Below are 19,677 nucleotides of genomic sequence, written 5' to 3'. Positions count from 1 at the left end.
ATTTTGAATTTATTTGTTTACTTAAGAATATTAATGTGAGCTTCAATTTTATTTACGTTTTGTTCTATATTCAGCTAATTATTTATTTATTGCTATCACAATATCTGTTATTATACATTTTATGCTCAAGCTTAGGAAAACGAATCACAAGGAATGAAAAAATGCACTTACGTAAGGTTTTAGTTGTATGAACATGAGCTTTGCACTAAGTAAAGAACAATTTTCACCTCTCTTGGGGGATAACATCCTTAATAGGTATAACGGATTTTGAGAGGAGAAATTTGTTCAAATTGCATGAGTCCAGTGGTCATGAAGCAACAACATTTTTAAAGCCTTTAGGGGTACATAATCTTAAAAGATTACTTAGGCCAATGTTCTCCTTGACGAAACTGAGAAATGTTTTCCTTAAAACAATAAGGTTTACTTGACATCATTTTTTACTTCTTAGATGTCTATAAAGTATAAGGGTCAAGGAAATATGGGGAGTACATTATGAATATGTTTCATATTGCTTCAAGTCTTAAGGCACTTGAGATCGAGTTTTTTTGAAGAATTACTTGTTCTTGTGATTTCAATATCGCTTCCTATTGAGTTTAATCAACTAAAATGGAGAAATGAACTCTAAATGAGCTTATTTTTCATTCCGTGTAAGAGGAAGAGGTTGAAGCATAATGAGTTTGAAAGTACTCATTTGAAAAGTGCATATAAAGATAAGGACAAAAATAAAATCATAATGTAGTTGTTAAGGGTCCAACTCAAAAGAGACAACAATGTGTTATAAAGGGTTTTATTTTTTAAGATAAGTTAAGACATATTAGGAGAAATTAAATTCTAAAATAGTAAGCAACTACTTTGGTTATTCTGAGCGATTCAAGAGTTATAAGTTTATGATCTCATAATTAGGAATAATTTTAAGATGAGATTTATAACATTATTTTTGAGGATGTTGAGTTTGGAGGGAGAAATAAGGTTTAAGGATTGCTTTTAGGGGAATTGAATTATAACTCAATTCGTATTATCACTTTTGAAGATATACATGTGTTCATAAATGTCGTTAATCAAGAAGTGAATCTAGAACCTCAATAACATAATATTGAACAACTCTCAATTCAAGATTAAAAAAATGTTACTGAAGAACAAACTCAACAACCTTAAAGAACAAGTGTCATTTTGAAGATCCATGAGATGAGAGAAATATTATTAATAATTGAAGATGATCTAATCAACTTTCGTCATGTCATAAAAGCTCTGACTCTCAAAAGTGGATTAATTTTATGTAAGAAGAGTATAAGGTTTATACAAGATAATAAAGATTGAGAACTTGTTTCATTACCTGAAGGTGCAAAGATGATTGGTTGCAAATGAATATTTAAAACCAAGATGGATGCAAATGGTGATGTTGACAAGTATAAGACATATCTTGCATCTAAAGAATATACTCAGTGATCGCGTGTAGATGTGTGTGTTGTGGCACGTAAATCTGTGCAAGTATACACAATCGATGCAAATAATATAGTAGTGAGTGAGTATCGTCTCCACAGGGATTGGAGGGTTTTCAAAAGATTGCTACAGCTAGGAATAGGTGTCACTAACTAATCCTAAGTATCTAAGTCTAATGATATAAACAAGGAAAATATGCAGTGGCAAATGGTATGAACAGATGGAAAAAGTTTGTCGAGGCAAGAAAAGTGTGAAGTGAAGTAAGTTGATAAATTTTGTCGTGACAACAAAAATATGCGATAGTAAATAAACAAAAGTTGCTAAGGATAAAGTTGTCAAAACTCTGTAAATAGACTGGAAACCTCATACAATTAGACTTCTAACGGGGCACTTGGGTTGGATTTGCTACGGGGATAAATTATTCTATGGCTAGGATGATCTAGTATGTTATGCATATGTTGCCCGATAGGATTTACTAAAGTGTATTAGTTTTATAGAGACTTTCCTTTTGGTTTCATTAAAATACTCTTTTAGGATAATCATGATACTTGTTGCTCATATTTGGTCTTGATTTACATAAGTTGGATTTCAAAATTTTGTTTATCAATGATGACATTGATGAGATATTTTATACGGTGCAATTAGAAAATTGTGTCTAATGATACAAAAATGATATACAAATTAAGAAAATCCATTTATGAGTTTAGGTATGACTCCCGTTAATTGTATAACAAATTTCATCAAGTGATTATCTTGTTTGGTTTTGAGATAAATTTGGTTGACTATTGTATATACAACAAGTTCAGTGGAGTAAACCAAGTGATAACCCTTATTGCTAAAAGGAACAAGTTTAGTTTTCACTAGTCCCCTAAGAATGATTTTGAAATTAAGAAATGCTAAAAATGTTCCTTATACTTCATAAATAAATGAAGAGTTTAATGTATACTTAGGTTGTACACATTCAGTCGTAGCGTATAATTTTGGGATATTAAGCAGATATTTAAGCAATTTGGGTCTGGATCGTTGGATAGCAGTCAAATTTATTCATACAATACAGTTAAGAACAAAAATATTACATGCTCACATATCGGAGATCTAGTAAGCAAAAGATCATTAGGTTTATGGACTTCGACTTATTGAAATATGGATGTAAAATTTTGTCCCATGAACTGTATATTATGGATTGATAATAAAGATCACTTGAGTTATTTTGTGACAATAAAATTACAATCCTTTATAGAGCATACTGATACAAACTCATTATTGCGCGCTTACTAAGAAACTGTCACCCTAGGTCTTTCATGAGCACACTACTCATGTGGGTGTAATATCATTTAAGGATATTCAGTTTTAGTGAGAGTTTATAATTTAAATGTTCAATGGTTATAAACACAATTTTAGTTACTTCAGTTTAAGGATATTTTTTTAAGGTTATTTTTTCAGAAATGAAGTTTGTTTTGGTTTATCCACACTCTGGTTTTGGTAAAAAGTTTGATCTCATTAAAGAGGACCAGTTGGAAATAGACATGTACAATTCACATTGCATGTAATTTCCATGCTACGCTCCATAATTGATATATGTCATTTGATTGTGTTTGTATACGTGACCATTGATAGGTCTAGTCATGATTGATATGTCAAAGGCCGCTTTGATCCTATATGGATATAGTTGATGGACAAGATTGTTATAGAATACATATTGCATAATAGAAAATTTTGAGCTCATAAGGTTATACATTTATCAGGAAACATATGTTGTCCAAGTGGGAAATTGTTGGATTAAAATCCATAATTATGGGCACATATTTTTATTGTATATTTTTATCATAAAATATAACATAAATTAAGTGACCAATTATGTTATAAAGTCATAAGGTATTATAAGTGTCATGAAGATAAAAGTGTAGATACTATTAAAGTTGTATTTATAATTTGATGAGGGACATAGTTATAAATACAGACAATAATTGATTTTTAAATCAGCTATATAAATGGGTTATGGTACCAAGAAATATATCATCTCGTATTACTCTTACCCCGTCTGAGAGTTTATACTTAAGATAATTCTATCTTCTTAGAAGATCACAACTAAATAAATATTCAATGATTTCAACCTATCGATCAATTCAAGTACGCTTCTGCAAATCTAATTTATTTTATTCTTGATGGTTTAACATGATTAGATCCTGGTTAGTTTTCATATTTATTATGATTTGGTTCTAACATTAAAGACATTAAACATAATGTATGCATTTCATTATTATAATTTAAATAAAATACAAATCTTCAAATTCATAATTCAAGAAAGATCAACCACAACCGTAAAGGTAACATGGACTTGTTTATTCATGTTGGTAGTAAATGGATTAAACTAAGCAGCATCTAATTCTTTTAGCTCCTTTGGGTTAAGTTCTTCAATGGGAGCTTCCCACCAAAAATTGTCTTCTCTCTGACTCCCACTTGCCTTATGAGCAAACACCTTTTCTTTCTCTTTGGATGCATCGAGTTGGCTAACCACCTCGTTATATTGTCGGATTATTCGATTGAATCTTACCTTAAGACGAGCCTCTCGACAAAGGTTTGATGTCGTTAAGACGAAAGATTCAGAAAACGATTAACAATAAATTCAATAGAGGGTTTACGTGCTAGTGAGAAGCAATTAAAAAGAACATCAATGTCGCATGGTATGACTAACTCACTTATTTTGTTGAAGATACAAGAGAAATTACAAGAAACGCACCCAAAAAAAACCCTTAACATACCATGTTATGTACAAAACCATTCTCTTAACCTAGAAACCATAGGTAGGTATTTATAGTTGTATGTACACTGAAACCTGTATAACTAGAAAACCCTATGCAATTGTGCATTCAAGAGCTTCCACATCCATCATAGTTCTATAGTTTTTTCTCAGTTTATGTATTTACCAATTAGGTCACATAATAAATTATTTGAACCAAATTAAATAAAATTTAGGTCACAATCTCTAACGTATAAAAAAATTATTTATTGAAATAAAGATAATACAAAGTTTTAGCATATATCAGACTGTAGGCATGACCTATTTTACTGCTATTAATATAATTCATATTTGTGTTGTGTTACATGAAATATGAGTTAACAAAATGATGACATTAAATAAATGATAATGTTGAGAAAATAATGTTTAAGAACATGTCCTTCAAGAACCTTGGGATATGTGTATGATTTATAGGTACGATGTCAAGACTTTCAAGTCATTAATAGATTTTTCGAGTAAATTTTTTTTAGTTTAATAATATTTTAAGTCTTTTAGTTTAAATATTAATTAAATAATATTTTCATTTTAATCCTATTTTTTAGATTTAAATAAGTAATAAAAATTGTTTTTTCATATGTAAAGCAATTTAACCCCTCGTGATGTATGATCTTAACTCCATCCCTACTTAATCCTACGCCCTTTGTGTACAGTACCAGTGACAATGTCAACCGAAATAAATTCAATCAAATTTTCAATAAAATAATGATACATTTGATTATATTTTTATAAAATGTTCAATGTGATAACTGTACTTTTAAAATATTCAATATGATACGTACTTTGACAAAATATCTAATGTGATAGCTATACTTTAAAATTGTTCAATATGATACATATACTTCGACAAGATATCCAATGTGATATTTGAACTATCATTCGACATATTGTTATAATAACTAAAATTAACATAGTTAATAATTATCAAATCAACCAATGAAACCTGGAAATTAAAAAGAACAAAGCTCTTTGTAATACCCTAATTTTTCCGGACCATTTAAATTCATTTGAAGACGATCGAGAATTAATTTGAAGATGTTTGTGCTCGAGATGAATTATTTCAAATGGTAAATCATGGAAGTTTGCATTTGAAAGCTTGAGGTGTTTAATTGGACTAAAACCATATATGTTCATTTTGGAAATTGAGGCACAAATTGAAATTTAATCCCAAATACAAATTTAAGTGTCTAAAGTCCATTTACACCTTTGAAGTCCAATTACAAGCCAAATTAAATGCAAGTTCAAGATTCAAGCCCATCAACAATTACAAGACCCAGTTACATCTGGCCCAACAAATTGAACCCGACTCATGTGAAGCTCCAACACGCAGCAGCTCAAGACAAGCACTGACCCAAACCGTTTACAGCAAGGCCCTGCTCCACGTCATAGTTGCCCACGTGAAACCCCCAACAACTCGGTTCCCCAAGCTTTGCACATGTTTCCACCAACAAGCCAAGCTCGGTTCCACAGCTGCCCATGCCTCCCACGTGCAGCACAGCTCCCTAGCAGCTGTCTCCCACGTGAAACACTAGAACCGAGCAGCTGCTCATGCCAGCACCAAACCCGAGCAGAACATCTCGGTTCTCTACTGCTGCCCATGACATGCGAGCACGCCAATCGTGGCTGTCGCCCGTGCCCTGTAAATTTGGAACCAAACCCGAGGCTGCAACAAAGGAAAGCAATTAAAAATGGAGTAGGAACACAACAGAAAAGGGGGGAACGAAACCATTTTTTTTCAACAGCAAACAAGGGGGGTGTTCATCAACAACGGTGGGCATTTTTTAGGAAAGAAAAAGAGGGAAATTCTGTTCTTGTAATAGAGGGTGTTCTGAAACCCGCGTAAACAGAGTGTAACGGGGGTCTTCCCCATCTTTCGAAAGCAATATAAACGATTCAAATCGGAGGTATCTAGATTCTTCTTTTTATTTTTTACAGCTTGTCCTTAAATCTAAAAAAGATAACTAAAGGAATAGATAGAAGGGAGGTTAGTTAGCTTGTTTACCTTTAGGTTTGTCTTTCGTTTGGCCTCGGGTTGGCTGAGAAAGAAGTCCTGGTCCGGTTTAGGTGTCTGTGGGGTGTGAGTTGTGAAGAAGACGTCGGGTCCCTCATCGGAGCCCATAGCATCCACGACCATGGTGACCGTGGTGGTTTTAGCCTCTGTTTAGGTTCTCTGAAAAGTGAAATAGAGAGTTAGGGGAGAAGAGAGGCGTCGTTCGAAGTGAAGAGAAGAGAGGGGAAGGAGATTTTACCTAGTTTGTTCGAACCTTTGTTGGTCTGAGGGTTTGGCCATCACCGTTGGTGGCCTATCGGCAGCGCTGAGGTGAGCCTTGTGGCTCTCGGTCGAGAGAAATGAGGCGAGAGGCCGAAAGGGATGTGGAGATGAGTAGAGAAGAAGAACGGCGCTGGGGGGGGCTAATTTAGTAGAAATGAGGCTAGGATTTAGGTTACTCAGAATATTACATATATATATTTTTTCTAGAACGGCGTCGTTGAGGAGATATAGGGTACCCATTTGGCGCATGGGTTATCTATGGAATGAGCCATTCCAATTTCCAGTTTTATGCATTTTAGTCCCTAGGTTGAAGTTTGTATGTTTATAATTTTGTTTCCATAGTTTTTGCATCTTTAATCTTAGTCCCAAATGTTAGTGTATTTAATTCTTTATGTTTTTAGATATTTGACCTCTAAGTTTGTGCATATTTCTTTTTAATCCTGATTATGTGTTTAGGATTTATTTCAATGTTAACCCGGTATGATGGTGATTTGTTTTATTTTAGTTGCGTCGTTATTTTTGTTTAGTATTGGTGTTTTAGTTTTTATTTTATTTGTAATTAAGTTTTAAAGTTTTATTTAATATTGTTTAGTCCTCGTTTTAGTAAATATAATTATTATCTGAAATTTATAATTTGTTGTGTTATATTTTTATTTGTTATAGTCATATTTGTTCATTAAATATAACTATGAATATAATATGTAATTTTTAGTTATAAAATATGTATATAATTTTTATATTAAAGTGTTGCATTGTTGGAATATTTTGTATATATTTTTTGTTAATTGGATTATTATATATGATAATTTATTCATGTTGTCCTCATATGCAACTTGAGCTAATTACATAATTTAATTAAGGTAATACCTTTTTAATTTAAAACTGTCATAATAGCTTTTCTTAACTTACAGGGAAATTGTTCTTAATGGTTTTAAATTACAAGTGTATCCGTCATTGTCACTAAAAATTGATTCTTCACTATAAAATTTGGGAGTGAAAGAAAAAGAAATGTTCGGCTATTTAAATTTGTTGAGAAAATGTCGTTAGAATGACCTAAAGATTGGTCTCAATATATTTAAATAATCGAACATTCTTTATCTTTCTAATGGCTTGGTAATTTTAATTTAACTTATTTCGTTGTTTTTGAATGTTATAAAATTAGCATTTTTGTTGTTTAAAGGGATCATTAATCAAATTAAACTTGTGAAATTCATTGCAAAGACATTAATTAATCGACTAGGTATCGATTTAGGGCGTTGTGGGGGTGTTAATCCTTCTCTACACATAATCGACTCCCGAACTTGGATTTTGGTAACGTAGACCGTAAATTTGTCGTTTTAATTAAAATTAATTTTTATTTAAAATAACAACGTTTTTGGGTGCCCAATCACACCCTAATCAAAGATTGGTGACGACTCCCTAAACCATATATTTTTATCGTAAAAGGATTTCCAAATTTTCAAAACAAGAGGTTTTCTAAAAATCACATTATTTTTAATTAAAAATTCAATTAAAAAGAGAATAATTAAAAATGACGTGGTTTTCAAAATCTCGCCCCCACACCGGTAAAAAAATCGTTTCGACACTCTTGCAATCTGAATTCTTATCCGAATACAATATTTTTGGGTCAGTTTGATACTTTAGTTGTAAACTTGTATGATCCTATGAATTTTTAAGCTGCCTATGCTCCAAAGAGATGGCTTCTAAACACCATCAGCCGAGTGACGAAAGCTCGAGATAGAACTCTAACAACCCTCTCTGTATGTAAAGCAACCAATCCTGAATGGAAAGGCTATATACAGGCATTGACACCTATACATCATACATAAATACACATGCGTACATACATACATTTGAAAATTGAGGACCATTATAATCTGTCAAAACTATTTATCGATTCTAAGATTGTTACAGAGATGTCCTAATTCTGGCATTGCTTCCATCCAGGTTGTGAATTTTGTCTTAGCCGGAGATGTGCTGTATAGGTATGATCGGAATGTGACGAGGAAAAAGTAGCGCCTGCAAGTAAAAACAGATACGAGTATACAGATCATGAAAAACAAACCCTGTTACGTTTCAAATCTTAGCAGCAGCAACCTAAACTCAAACTAGAACACTAGAACTATTTAACCATAAAATAAAAGCAGGACCATGGCCTTGAACCTGGTTTTTGTCGAACCCATCGATCAAAACACAAACACTAACACCAACGGGCAAGCCACTTGATGTGGGCAGTGAAATCGAATTTTTCTTAGATGCAATTATGCAAGAACTAACCTCATAGCCTTAATGCCCATATCCATGATGTATGCTCGATGCTCATCATCATCATTGTGGACCTCCTCAAGTGCCTTACTGTAATGAACGATATCATCTCGTAAATGCCCTGCACCAGCACACCTTCACAAAAGAATAGCAGAAACTCAGCACCATTAAAGCGTTAAAAGCCGATAAGTGGGATGTTCAACTGATTCCAGGAAGACAAAAAGAAAAGAAAGAAGAAAATCATTGCAGTAATCCATCCTTTTGCTCTCTGGACCAGCTGAACCACTAAGCTGATTATATATATCGCAAGTATAGTAAAAGAGTGCAAAGATAAACTTCATTCGATTCTTTAATATCTAAATAAAGAGGAAAAAGAAAACTAATGAGTATGAGACAGACCTTTCAATAATGATATCAACATTTGCTTTGCTTTTGGGACCATGCATGAGAACTCTTGTAAGATTTAGTATATCACGATAATCGCCCATCCTTCGTGCTTCTTCATCAGAAGTGCAGGATAGCACGTTTTCTTCAGGTGTAGAATGTAGATGTGCATCACCCAATGATTGTGCACTGGATGTTCCAACGTTCACCTCTGCATCAAGTCTGCAGCAAATGATTGCCATTGCATATGCAACTCCTCCAAATCCAGTGTGTGATACATAAAGGTAACACCCTGAGGAGCTGTAGAAGACATAATGATTTAATTTGAAGGAACAAGTTTAGAACATATCCAGTCACAGTCCCCTTTCGGGTAAATACCTTTTAACTCAAAGTCCCCTTAAGCAATAACAAAAGATAATACTTTGAATTCTTGGTATCATAATGAACTACAATGGTCCTGGTGTTTGAAAATGCGGTCTTGATAAAATAAAGATATTTAATAAATGCTTTGGCTTTTTCAAAACTACAAATGCCGACGGCCGATAACTGATATCTATTCATATTGACAAATTTCAATTGGTTGCAAAATTCCCAAAATGACCATAAAGCCAGACACTACACATCATTCACCCAAAAGGCCATTAATACATTATATCCAAAGATAAAACGATGTTAATTGATAGATAGCCCTGACTAGACACTCATGTGCAAACATGCATGAACAGATGCAGGCAGAATCAGATGCAACTAAAACTTCAATAGACTGATGAACGAAGCACTGACTAGAGACATGTGTACTTACTCATCTCGACAGTTCTGGATTTCATCCACATCAGAAGCTAAAGCTTCCCTCTCTCTAGTTAATGGAATCCTCCTATATTCTATATTATAACCCTCATCTTTTAGAGCAGCATATACTTCAGCAGCTGTCTTCACATCATCAGCACAGATGTTTTCCCAGTATCCTACAACACTGGACTGATTTGTTGATGGACTAAATTCTTCACGATGTAAAAGTATTCGACCACCAGACTGTCTGACCTCAGACAATATATCTTCCTTTAGCCGTGCTTCCATGTGTTCCACCTGCATCATTTTTCACAATTCAAGAAGTTGGCTGAAATAATGATGCTAAATGGCTTCCCGCTGAAAGTGGACAAATGTTAAGACAACGTACCACTGGACCAGTAATTCTGGCATGCTTTAGGGTATCAACAGGCTTATTTAACTCCCTCAGTACAAATGGCGTGCCATTAATGTACACAACTGCCTCTTCTCTAAGATCAGTTACCACCACTTTCTTACCATCAACTCCTGCAACGGATTTGGCATCTAGATATGCTAGCATCTCTTTGGCGCCAGTAATTGTTGGCGTTGCCATGCTATAAACAGGGTATCCATCCACCTGAATGTACAGGTTTGAATGATTATTGAAGATTGTAGCCTCATAACTTAATTGTTAGAATTTTATTTTAACTTAATTGTTAGTTTTATTTTCTATTTAGTTTGTACTCTACATCTTTAATTAAGAGATTAAATAGGATATTAATTAGATTAAGCTAACTCTTATCTTCCTTGTAAATCTGCCTATGTAAGGCCTAACCTAAGTGATAGTTTTCTAAGTGAGAAAATACGGAAAATTCAATTTCTTTGCTGTTCCAAAAACCTTCTTCTCTATTTCTACAATTATATGTAACTTAGGACCAAGAAGATGCATGCTAATCATCAACACCTAGAAATTCAGGATAGGATGAGAGCACTGAACTATGCTAACATGTGGGAATGGACTCTTGAAAAAGGGAAATATGCACTTGTTTACTGTAATGCACACGATAGTTTTAACAAGAAATTTCCTATCATATGAACAATTATCACTAAAAAAAATTTCTAAAACATATAGGAGAATGCTAAATATATATATATGCCAGAATGACCTAAACAAATAAATGGCCTTATGGCATACCAATCTGAAGATAGTTATTTTTCTTTCGACCAAACCTTAAAAACATGTGGTGCACCATAAATTTGGATGTGGCTGGAAGTTCTCTGACCAGGAAAGAAGTACATTTTAAGTATAAAGCCTTTCCCCAAAACAGAACCATTCCGTGTCTTTACAATGGCTTCCATAACAGCGTCTCCATGTTGCAATTCATGTGGGGTTCTTAACTCCTCCTGCAATCAAAAACCAAAATTAGTTAAACAAGCATATTCAAAACAAAGGATAAAAATATAAAAATGTGGCAATCTTAGGAAAATTGTATAGATTAAGCTTTTCACTTGGTTCTATAGAGAGAGAGGAAGATTTACAGGAATAGTGAAAAATCGCCCAGGCCATAATCTTATACTCCATTTCATTGCTTGAACCTCTGGTCTCTGATGCAACCAATTCTTAAATGTCATCAAACATTCTCCTTGTCCGCAGATCCTATCAAAAGCTTCACTTCCAAGATATGCAGCAAAAGCAATTAAACGAAAGTACCGCTCCAAGTATTCAGCTCCACGGTTAAGAGCTACTCTCCTCACCCTAGGCTCAATATGCTGTTGGTTGAACACCTTCCTGTAGTGCAGAACTGCTTGCCGTATGTTCTGTAGTGTTGAACATCTATCAATAATAGCATCTAAGACCTCACGGCACTCCACCCCATTATCAAATAATCTTGTTATCTTCCACAAAAGTAGGATATCATCAATGCCAAATGCACGGCCTTGCACATTTTTAGGTCTCATTTTAACAGTGCTAGAGGTCAATCTAGTCGCATCGCTTCCACTTTCTTCACCACTAGAGGAGCTACCATCTGCCTGTTCATGGTTAACCTCATCATGTTGAACTTTAATCGGTCTCCCATAATCAATACGAAGCTTCACAAGACAAGCTATTACAGTACCAGTTGTTGTCCTCCCTCTTCCCATCTATGAAAATAAATGGAACAATCACATTTAAGAGCAGGAAAAAGACCGAAAAGAAAAACTTAATAAGCACATACAAATTCATATGGCACATGAAGACATTTTCAAAATGAAATACCTGGCAATTGAATACAAAAGCAGTATCCTTCGAAGCAGAAGCAATGTTTGCAGCAAGTCTATCAAAGTCGGAACTCTTGGGAGCTTTTCCATCAGTAATGGGCACACGAGCATATTTAATGGGAAAACCATCATCCTCTAAGCTTTTAAAAACCTCCAGTGGAGTTTGTATAGAATCAGAGTTGACATGTTCCCAAGCATCAAATATCTTATGATCCTCTGTTTCATGAATGACCATTATAGCACCCTCATAGTGTTCAGCTTCTCGAAGGATATCCTCCTTCAACCGAGCTTCCATTCTCTCCACTCTCTCACGATCAATCCCCTGAATGCAGAAACCAACTTAGACTCCAGTATCAATTGGCGCTTTGTTGCCAAGTAGATGGGGCAGAGGGATTCAAAAACAATTTGCACAAATCAAAGAAACAGGAAATAGAGCCATCTTAATTTCAGGTATAACATAAATACATAAATTATTTACCAAAAAAAATTGACTACATTCGTTTGAACACAAATATGATGAAAATGAGCAAAGAATCAGTAGCTATGCTACTCTAAGAAAAAGTCACACTACAATGATTGGAAACTTCTTAACTAGAGGTCTTTCTGTACTCAAAGCTCCACCACACAGATCCTCAACAAAATTTTAAGTTTTTACCAGCTAACAGGTAAAATCAATTTACCGTGTATTCCAACATGTTTTTATAGGGCCTTTCAACCTCACGGAGAACAAATGGCTTTCTATTAATGTAAACAACAGGTTCTTCTCGCATATTGTGCCAAAAAACTGGACGACCACCTTTGGAGCTACCAATCCTTTGAAGGACAGATCGAATTCCATCGATAGTTGGATTTGCAACTCCATAAACAGGAAACCTAGGAACCTCTCTGAAGTTAGGAGCACCCTCTACTCTCTCTGGTAAGCTTATGTTTTGACAACCGGGACAGTGGTCACTTTTTAGGACAGTCTGGCTCCCAAGAACCTCTCCGTTCCTCAGAGCAGCAACTACACCCACTTCATGAGGGCGATGATCAGCAGATTCAACACAATTTGTCAAAGATGATTTTAGACTTGCATATCCAAGTGCACCCATTGGATCCCTCCGAAGTAACCTGAAACAATACATAGCCAGTTAATGCATGCACCAAGAAAAATTCCGAATCCGGGATGGTTTTCTTTTAAAGTTAATTGAAAAAAAATTAGCATCCACTAAGGGTAAGAAAAGAACTTTAATTAATCAGACCAACATAATTTTATAATCACATTGAGTTCTTATAAGTGTATTTTCCCTTTCCTTTCTTTACTAAAAAATCTCCTAAAGAAACTAAGAGAGAGAGAAAATAGGGTTAGGATGAAACTTAATGCTGGTTAATCCATATCAACTCTACATCAAATGGCTGAATGAACCAGTCTTGCTGTTTAACTTGCAAACCAACATCTACTCAACAGGCTCTAGTGCAATCAAGCAACCAAACATTTAGAAGGCAAGGTCATGAACTATCAGAAGCAACCACCCCAATATTCATAATGTAAAATCAGTATCTGAAATGCTTCAGCATAAGTTCCTGAAACTAAGAGAGGAAACTTCATATAACACTTCCATTCATATCTATACCTGCGAATAATGCTATATAGCTCTGGCCTTGCCTTCATCCAGTCAGCAAAGCTTGTATGATCAAAGGAACTAGAACGGAGAGATGCCCGCTCTGAATGGATATATACAGCAAAGCATATTAGAAAGTAATATCTCTCCAAATACTCCACAAAAAATGAAAGTGCTGCTTCCCTCTTCATCTCATCTGGCTGACGAAGTATACTATTGCGATAAGTGGCAATTGCTTCTCTTAAGTTCTGTATCAGCATTTAAAGCAAAACGTCAGTGAGTTGTCAGCACCTATGAAGAAAACTTAGTAGGCCTTGCAGATAAAGACCATAAAATATCAAGTAGGAAGAAATTACGACAATCATCTGCTCAGCAGAAGTTTTTTACAAACAAGGCTTTAAGTTTAGAGCAAACCTGAATAGAAGGGGATACTTAGAAAGTCGTACCTGCATGGAAGCACATTTGTCAATGACCTTGTCCACTTGTCTTTTCCCTTCAACACCACCCTAAAGGAATTTCACTATTTTATAAGAAAAAAGACCAAAAGAGAATATTAAAGAATCAGCCAAGAATAAGTAACGTCATTCAAATACCTCTAGGACCTGAATCAGGCTTCTAATGACTGCATATTCTCCTCTACGAATTGCCTCCTCAGAATTCGGCAGATTGTCAGTGACATTAGGACCAGAATCAAAAACTCTCCCTATTGAATCGCTTCTTGGAATGCCTATGTCATTAGATATAAAATCATTAGAAATCAGAAATAAGTTACACTGCAAGCAGTTATGGATTTACACTATAGGCATGAAGCAGATTAATGAATATAACAAGTAACAAATTTGATGTAAATCAGGTTATGATTTTAAAGAGTGATTCCTAGTGCATGTTTTTCTTCCACAAATTTAATCGAAAGTATTTGGTGTCCCACTGTTGCAGCTTCATTCTGAACTCTTTAATCAAGGACACAACATAGATCCATGCAAGACCATTCCACAGAGGAGAAGATAGCTTCATGGTTCATAAAGTTTTTCTTCTTTTCAATTTGAAGTCAACCATCCATACCAAAGTAGTCACGATAATATTCGCTCTCTATGTTACTATAGTCACTAAATGGCTCTAATTGAACTTAGCCTCGCCTTTAACTCCTATAATGGTAACCTTTCAAACCAAAAGAGTGTAAGAGTAGGAGCAGAGATCATCATCCTTAAAATCAAACAAACAAGTTTTGTTTCATAATAGATAATATAAATAATGTCCACAAGGCACACAGCTGAAAATTGATAAGAAAACACATAGCCATATAACAAGTCCAATCAAGTTCATAAATAGCCAATCTTTACTGCACCTTTTGCAATTTTTATACCTTTTCAATAAATGAGAATTCTACTAGCCATAAATTGTTAAAAAGTATTCGATCTAACACAGACTGTTCTGAGGAGAGAAGACTCAACAATAGCTCTCAAGGAATCATGATATGATTGGCTAAATTAAGGAGTTGAAATATTTTATATAAGGAAGCTTTTTCTGTCTCTGTACACATTCAAGGTCAAACTACGCTGGTTAGATTTGATTTGTTGCAAAATGTTGAGAAATACCCTAAGAATTGGTAAAGATATTTATGTAATGAGCTGGACTATAATAAGATAATGGCCTATGAATGAAACATAATAAATGAGAAAATATCACCAAAAAAATATCTGAATATCACAGTAGAGTAATGTAATGGAATTTATGTTGAACTTAAAATTACAAAGAGACAACAATACCAGAAGCTCCGGTTCTATTGAGATAAACTAAAGTCGCAATCACCATGCCAGTAGTCGTTCTTCCCCGTCCCATTTGACAATTAAAAACAACATCTGTGCTTATGTCAGCTTGAGAAATTTTATTAACCTAAACACAGAAAGGAAAAAAGAGATAACGTAATGCATTATTAGCACTGTGATATTACAACCATCAAGCTAATGTTTTTTATCAAATAGACACATAATGCCATGGTCATTCAAGGCTTCCATCTCTGAGCACCCAATACAGGCACTTCTATGATAATCTTTTGTTTAAAATGAAAAAGCAAGACTTTGACTCACCATGGCATCATGTAAAAGCACATAAATTAGCAGCCTTCTCCCTTTTAATAATTCTTTAGCTAGAAATTTATTTAGCTATTCAACTCCTTTTTGCAGCAATTCAATGTGTTTTTTATATAAGTAACAGAGCTAAAGAAAGATAAATAATATCCACTAATATGTGTTTTTTATAGTAGTCACCGAGCTAAAAAGAGATAAATAGTATCCATTAATTTCCAAGCAATCTATCCAAGAGCAAAACTGACAGAAATAGATATGTCCATATTACCCCTAAGCTATAAATATACGAAGAAAAAGTAGGACATAAAAATGTGGAGGGAGGATGACTCAAAGTAAACAAAAACTTAATTATTTAACAATATGCAGAGTAAGGCCAATAACATGGAACTCACCAGAATATCAAAATCCAGCTCCTTCGGTGGTTTTTCATCTGTTATTGGCACGCGCTCATAATCAACCAAGTATCCTTCAACTTGCAATTCTTCATACACCTATACCGGTGGAACCCAAAAATGAGTTTGATATAGTAGTTCAAACTTAGGCAGATCGGTCACATTTTCTTATTTTCCAAAGCTTGTACCTCTAAAGGTGTCTTCACAGAATCACTGGATACCCATTCCCACTGGTCCACCATCTGACCATCTGGCAGTTCATCAGTGACAAGGATCTTATTTCCACATCTGCTATGTCATATTTCCAAATAAAATTTGCTATCATGCAAGGTGGGGCAACCATTTGTAAAGACAGCAAACGAACATTTACAAGTCACATTAAACAAAATGTGTAACCAAAGGAAATACCTAGCACCTTCCAACAGAATATCTATTTTTAATCGAGCTTCCATTTGCTCAACTCTGTCCCCGTTGATTCCCTATAAAATAAACATAAAAGGTATATTTCAGTTAGCCTTTAGCATGCACAGTGCAAAATGAGTAGATATTGTAATTTTAGTCACAGTGCATACCGTATATTCAAGGTTGGAGAAGGGCCTTTCCACATCACGTAAAACAAAGGGACGTCCGTTAATATACACAACCTATTAAGCAATAAAGAACATATACAAATATATTAGAATAAGCAAATTAGGCAATTCATGAACTCTTAAAATGTCTATGTAAAACAACATTCGGACCACAATCAAGATCTTCTTCTTCATTGGGTTTCTAATGAATAATGAATGCATGTATTATATTTCTATTTTATCATCACCAACAACATACAAAATAAGAAACAAGATATGTTTTTCTATTGGCAAAGAAACCTTTTTTCTTTAAGAATGGGGGCATGGAGTAGTAGAGACTTTAGTTCCAAGTTGATTTATCAAAGATATGTATAAGAAAATCTTGTTTGGTATGGATAGAAGGCAGTTGTTTTGAGATTGCATATTACAACCTTTCAATTTAGTAGTTGCCCTAGCATTTATGACAAATGGCGTCAATGGAATGAATAAGAGAATAATTGTTTACAAGATGAAGCAGGTACACCTGATCTTTACTTTTTTCAGTTATCTATTGGGCATTGATTTTTTGTATTAGGCTTTCTACTTGTTTCAAGTGATTGACTTTATATTATACTTCCATATCATCTTATCTTCAGTACATGAGTAGTCCTGACAATCAAACTTCTATCCCATAAAGTAATCATGTTTTCAGTAGTCAAGCAAGTAACCCAGATGTCAACAAAATGTAGCAGTCTGTCCATACACTTATTAACAAACAGAAATCAATTGATGAGACATCATTTTACCGGTTCTTCCCGAAGATTAACCCAAAGAACATGCGCTTTCTTCCCATCCTTTTGGGCTCCAATATGCTTAAGAACGTTATGAATCCCAACAATGGTTGGAATTGCAACACCATGAACATGCAACGAATCTGCCTGTTATTAGCGGATCAAAATATAAAGGCAAAGAAAAAGGGTTAAAAAAGAAGATGAAATTTAACAAAATAGATCATGCCATAAAATAAGAGTTATCAATTCAATGTGATAATCAATTAAGTAACCAAGGCATCATCTGCATCATAACCGAAACTTGAATAACATGTATAAACTATAACAGTTAAGAAATAAGGGCACGGTAAACTGTGAACCATGAAATCTAGCAGCACCTATCAGATAACTACCCCGTTTTGAAAATCTAAGCAATGCTTAATAGGAGCAATTCATTAAGGAGTAAGGACATGAACCTATTCAAGATTACAGCTTGAGAGCCAATACGAGGTGAAACATAACTCCTAAGTAATTCTACATTGCCTTCATTGTTTTTCTTTAAAAAATAAGTAGATACCTTGCAACCTCTCATTTATATAGAAAAGATTAATGACGGCTGAAAGGCAAGAATTCAATTAGATATATACAGACCAACAGACAGACAGACATAGGGAACCAATGAAGAGTTAAGGTAAAGAACCTGACGGTAATTGGGGGCACCATCGATCTGGGGAGATAAAGGCTTGTTTTGGCATCCAGGAAAATGGTCGCTCTTGAGAATGGTCTTTTTACCCAGCACCGAACCCCCTCTCATTTTCATCACTTGCTCTAACTCCTTTGGCATCGACATCTCATGCAAAACACTTTCAATTCTCCTCGAGATTCCAGCTAAACCCTTTTCCTTCAAAAGTCCAAGGAACCCAACCCCAGAAAATAAAGGGAAATGCACTTTTTCCCCTTGAAAAATCAATGGAAATAGAGCAAATTCAAGATTTAACTATACCTTTTTTTTTCCTTTTTGATAATTCTAGGGAACCCAAGGCCAGAAAATAAAAGAAGATGCAGATTTTCCCTTGAGAAGTCAATGCAAACAGAACGAAATTCACATTAATCCCTCCCAAGATTCCAAGTAAACCCTTTTTTTCCTTGACAATTATAAGGAAGTCAATGCCAAAAACAATTAAACGAGATAATGCAATGGAAGGGAATCGAGGATTGAGAGGAGGGGAAATGGAAGGAAAGGAAAATGATAGTAGCTAGAGAGAAAGCTATTGAGGAGAAAAAATGGAAAATTTGATTGGTCCACTCAAAATTAACACCGCAACAGAAAAGCGTAGACTTTTTGTACCATTACAGTGGCAGATGTTACGTTTTATATCCAATTACGACTATGTAATAAGATATAGGCTTATATTCATGGATTAACGGAAGGGGAGCGGTTGGTACAATCGTGCTTTTAAATTTTAAATATTTTTTTATATTTTTAATTAATAATTCATTTTAATTTTTTTAAAATTTTTTTTAATATAAATTTTTATGTTTGTTCCGACTTATATTACAAATAAATACTTAAAGTATATCATTTTTTTCATTTAAGTATTTAAAATATTTTTTTAGTTAAAATGAATACCTAAAATATTTAATCTTTATCATTTATGACAAGTGACATTAATTAAAAAAATACTTTAGTTACTTGTATAAAAAATATTGAACACTTTTAAATGTTCTAATTTATCTTTTTAGTTAATAAGATTATAATTTGGGGATAAAATTGAAATTTTCAAAAGTTTGAGGGCTAATTTAGAATTATAGTCATAGTTTAGGGATGAAATTAGATTATTTAAAAGTTTAAGGATCGATTTAAAATGAGGTTCATACTTTATGGACATGTGATGCAATTAACTATTAATTAAAGAATAGATGCTTATATAAAAAAATATTGAATAATTTAGATACTTATTTTGACTAAAAAATATTTTACCTATTTTGAGTAAAAAGATAAGTTTAGATATTTACTTTGACAAAAAATTATTTTGGATACTTATTTGTGACATAAGCCTAAGATATAATATAAAAAATAAAAGGGTAAAAATA

General features: G+C 33.9%; 1 protein-coding gene and 1 long non-coding RNA gene across 3 annotated transcripts; both read right to left on the bottom strand.

Moving 5' to 3' along the window:
* Positions 1-5,435: 5,435 nt before the first annotated feature.
* Positions 5,436-6,648, bottom strand: LOC120165362. The gene is made up of 3 exons (XR_005519811.1): positions 6,487-6,648; positions 6,240-6,407; positions 5,436-5,900 (listed from the first exon to the last, which is right to left on the bottom strand). It is a non-coding gene; the product is annotated as an uncharacterized LOC120165362 (long non-coding RNA).
* A 1,658-nt stretch (positions 6,649-8,306) lies between these two features.
* Positions 8,307-18,795, bottom strand: LOC120165244 (paladin-like). 2 transcript variants are annotated; one of them, XM_039174802.1, is made up of 19 exons: positions 18,284-18,793; positions 17,620-17,751; positions 16,838-16,909; positions 16,674-16,744; positions 16,454-16,553; positions 16,266-16,364; positions 15,553-15,679; positions 14,380-14,513; positions 14,233-14,292; positions 13,799-14,034; positions 12,866-13,295; positions 12,184-12,507; positions 11,466-12,068; positions 11,157-11,330; positions 10,336-10,563; positions 9,961-10,244; positions 9,174-9,458; positions 8,787-8,909; positions 8,307-8,528 (listed from the first exon to the last, which is right to left on the bottom strand). In XM_039174802.1, exons 1-19 carry the CDS (start codon positions 18,431-18,433, stop codon positions 8,396-8,398), a joined length of 3,765 nt encoding a protein of 1,254 aa, XP_039030733.1. In that variant the 5' UTR covers positions 18,434-18,793; the 3' UTR covers positions 8,307-8,395. The 2 variants fall into 2 exon arrangements, with proteins under 2 accessions (XP_039030733.1, XP_039030735.1); XM_039174804.1 differs by lacking the exons at positions 8,307-8,528; positions 8,787-8,909; positions 9,174-9,458 and adding an exon at positions 9,584-9,681 and having other exon boundaries at positions 9,912-10,244; positions 18,284-18,795.
* Between the last annotated feature and the right edge of the window lie 882 nt (positions 18,796-19,677).

This window comes from Hibiscus syriacus, unplaced genomic scaffold (genome assembly GCF_006381635.1).
Source record: "Hibiscus syriacus cultivar Baekdansim isolate YM2019G1 unplaced genomic scaffold, ASM638163v2 tig00111582_pilon, whole genome shotgun sequence".
Classification (NCBI taxonomy): Eukaryota; Viridiplantae; Streptophyta; class Magnoliopsida; order Malvales; family Malvaceae; genus Hibiscus; species Hibiscus syriacus.
The sequence above is the reverse complement of the archived record's forward strand: the minus strand, read 5'-3'. Positions and strand labels throughout refer to the sequence as shown.

Bases quoted from the DNA above. Each gene is read 5' to 3' on its own strand.
- LOC120165244 (XM_039174802.1), bottom strand. From the start codon at position 18,433: ATGTCGATGCCAAAGGAGTTAGAGCAAGTGATGAAAATGAGAGGGGGT. The intron at 16,745-16,837 runs GTATGCACTGTG...TTTATTTTATAG, and splicing joins TCTCCAACCTTGAATATACG to GGAATCAACGGGGACAGAGT. The intron at 9,459-9,960 runs GTAAGTACACAT...TGTCTTCTACAG, and splicing joins ATCCAGAACTGTCGAGATGA to CTCCTCAGGGTGTTACCTTT.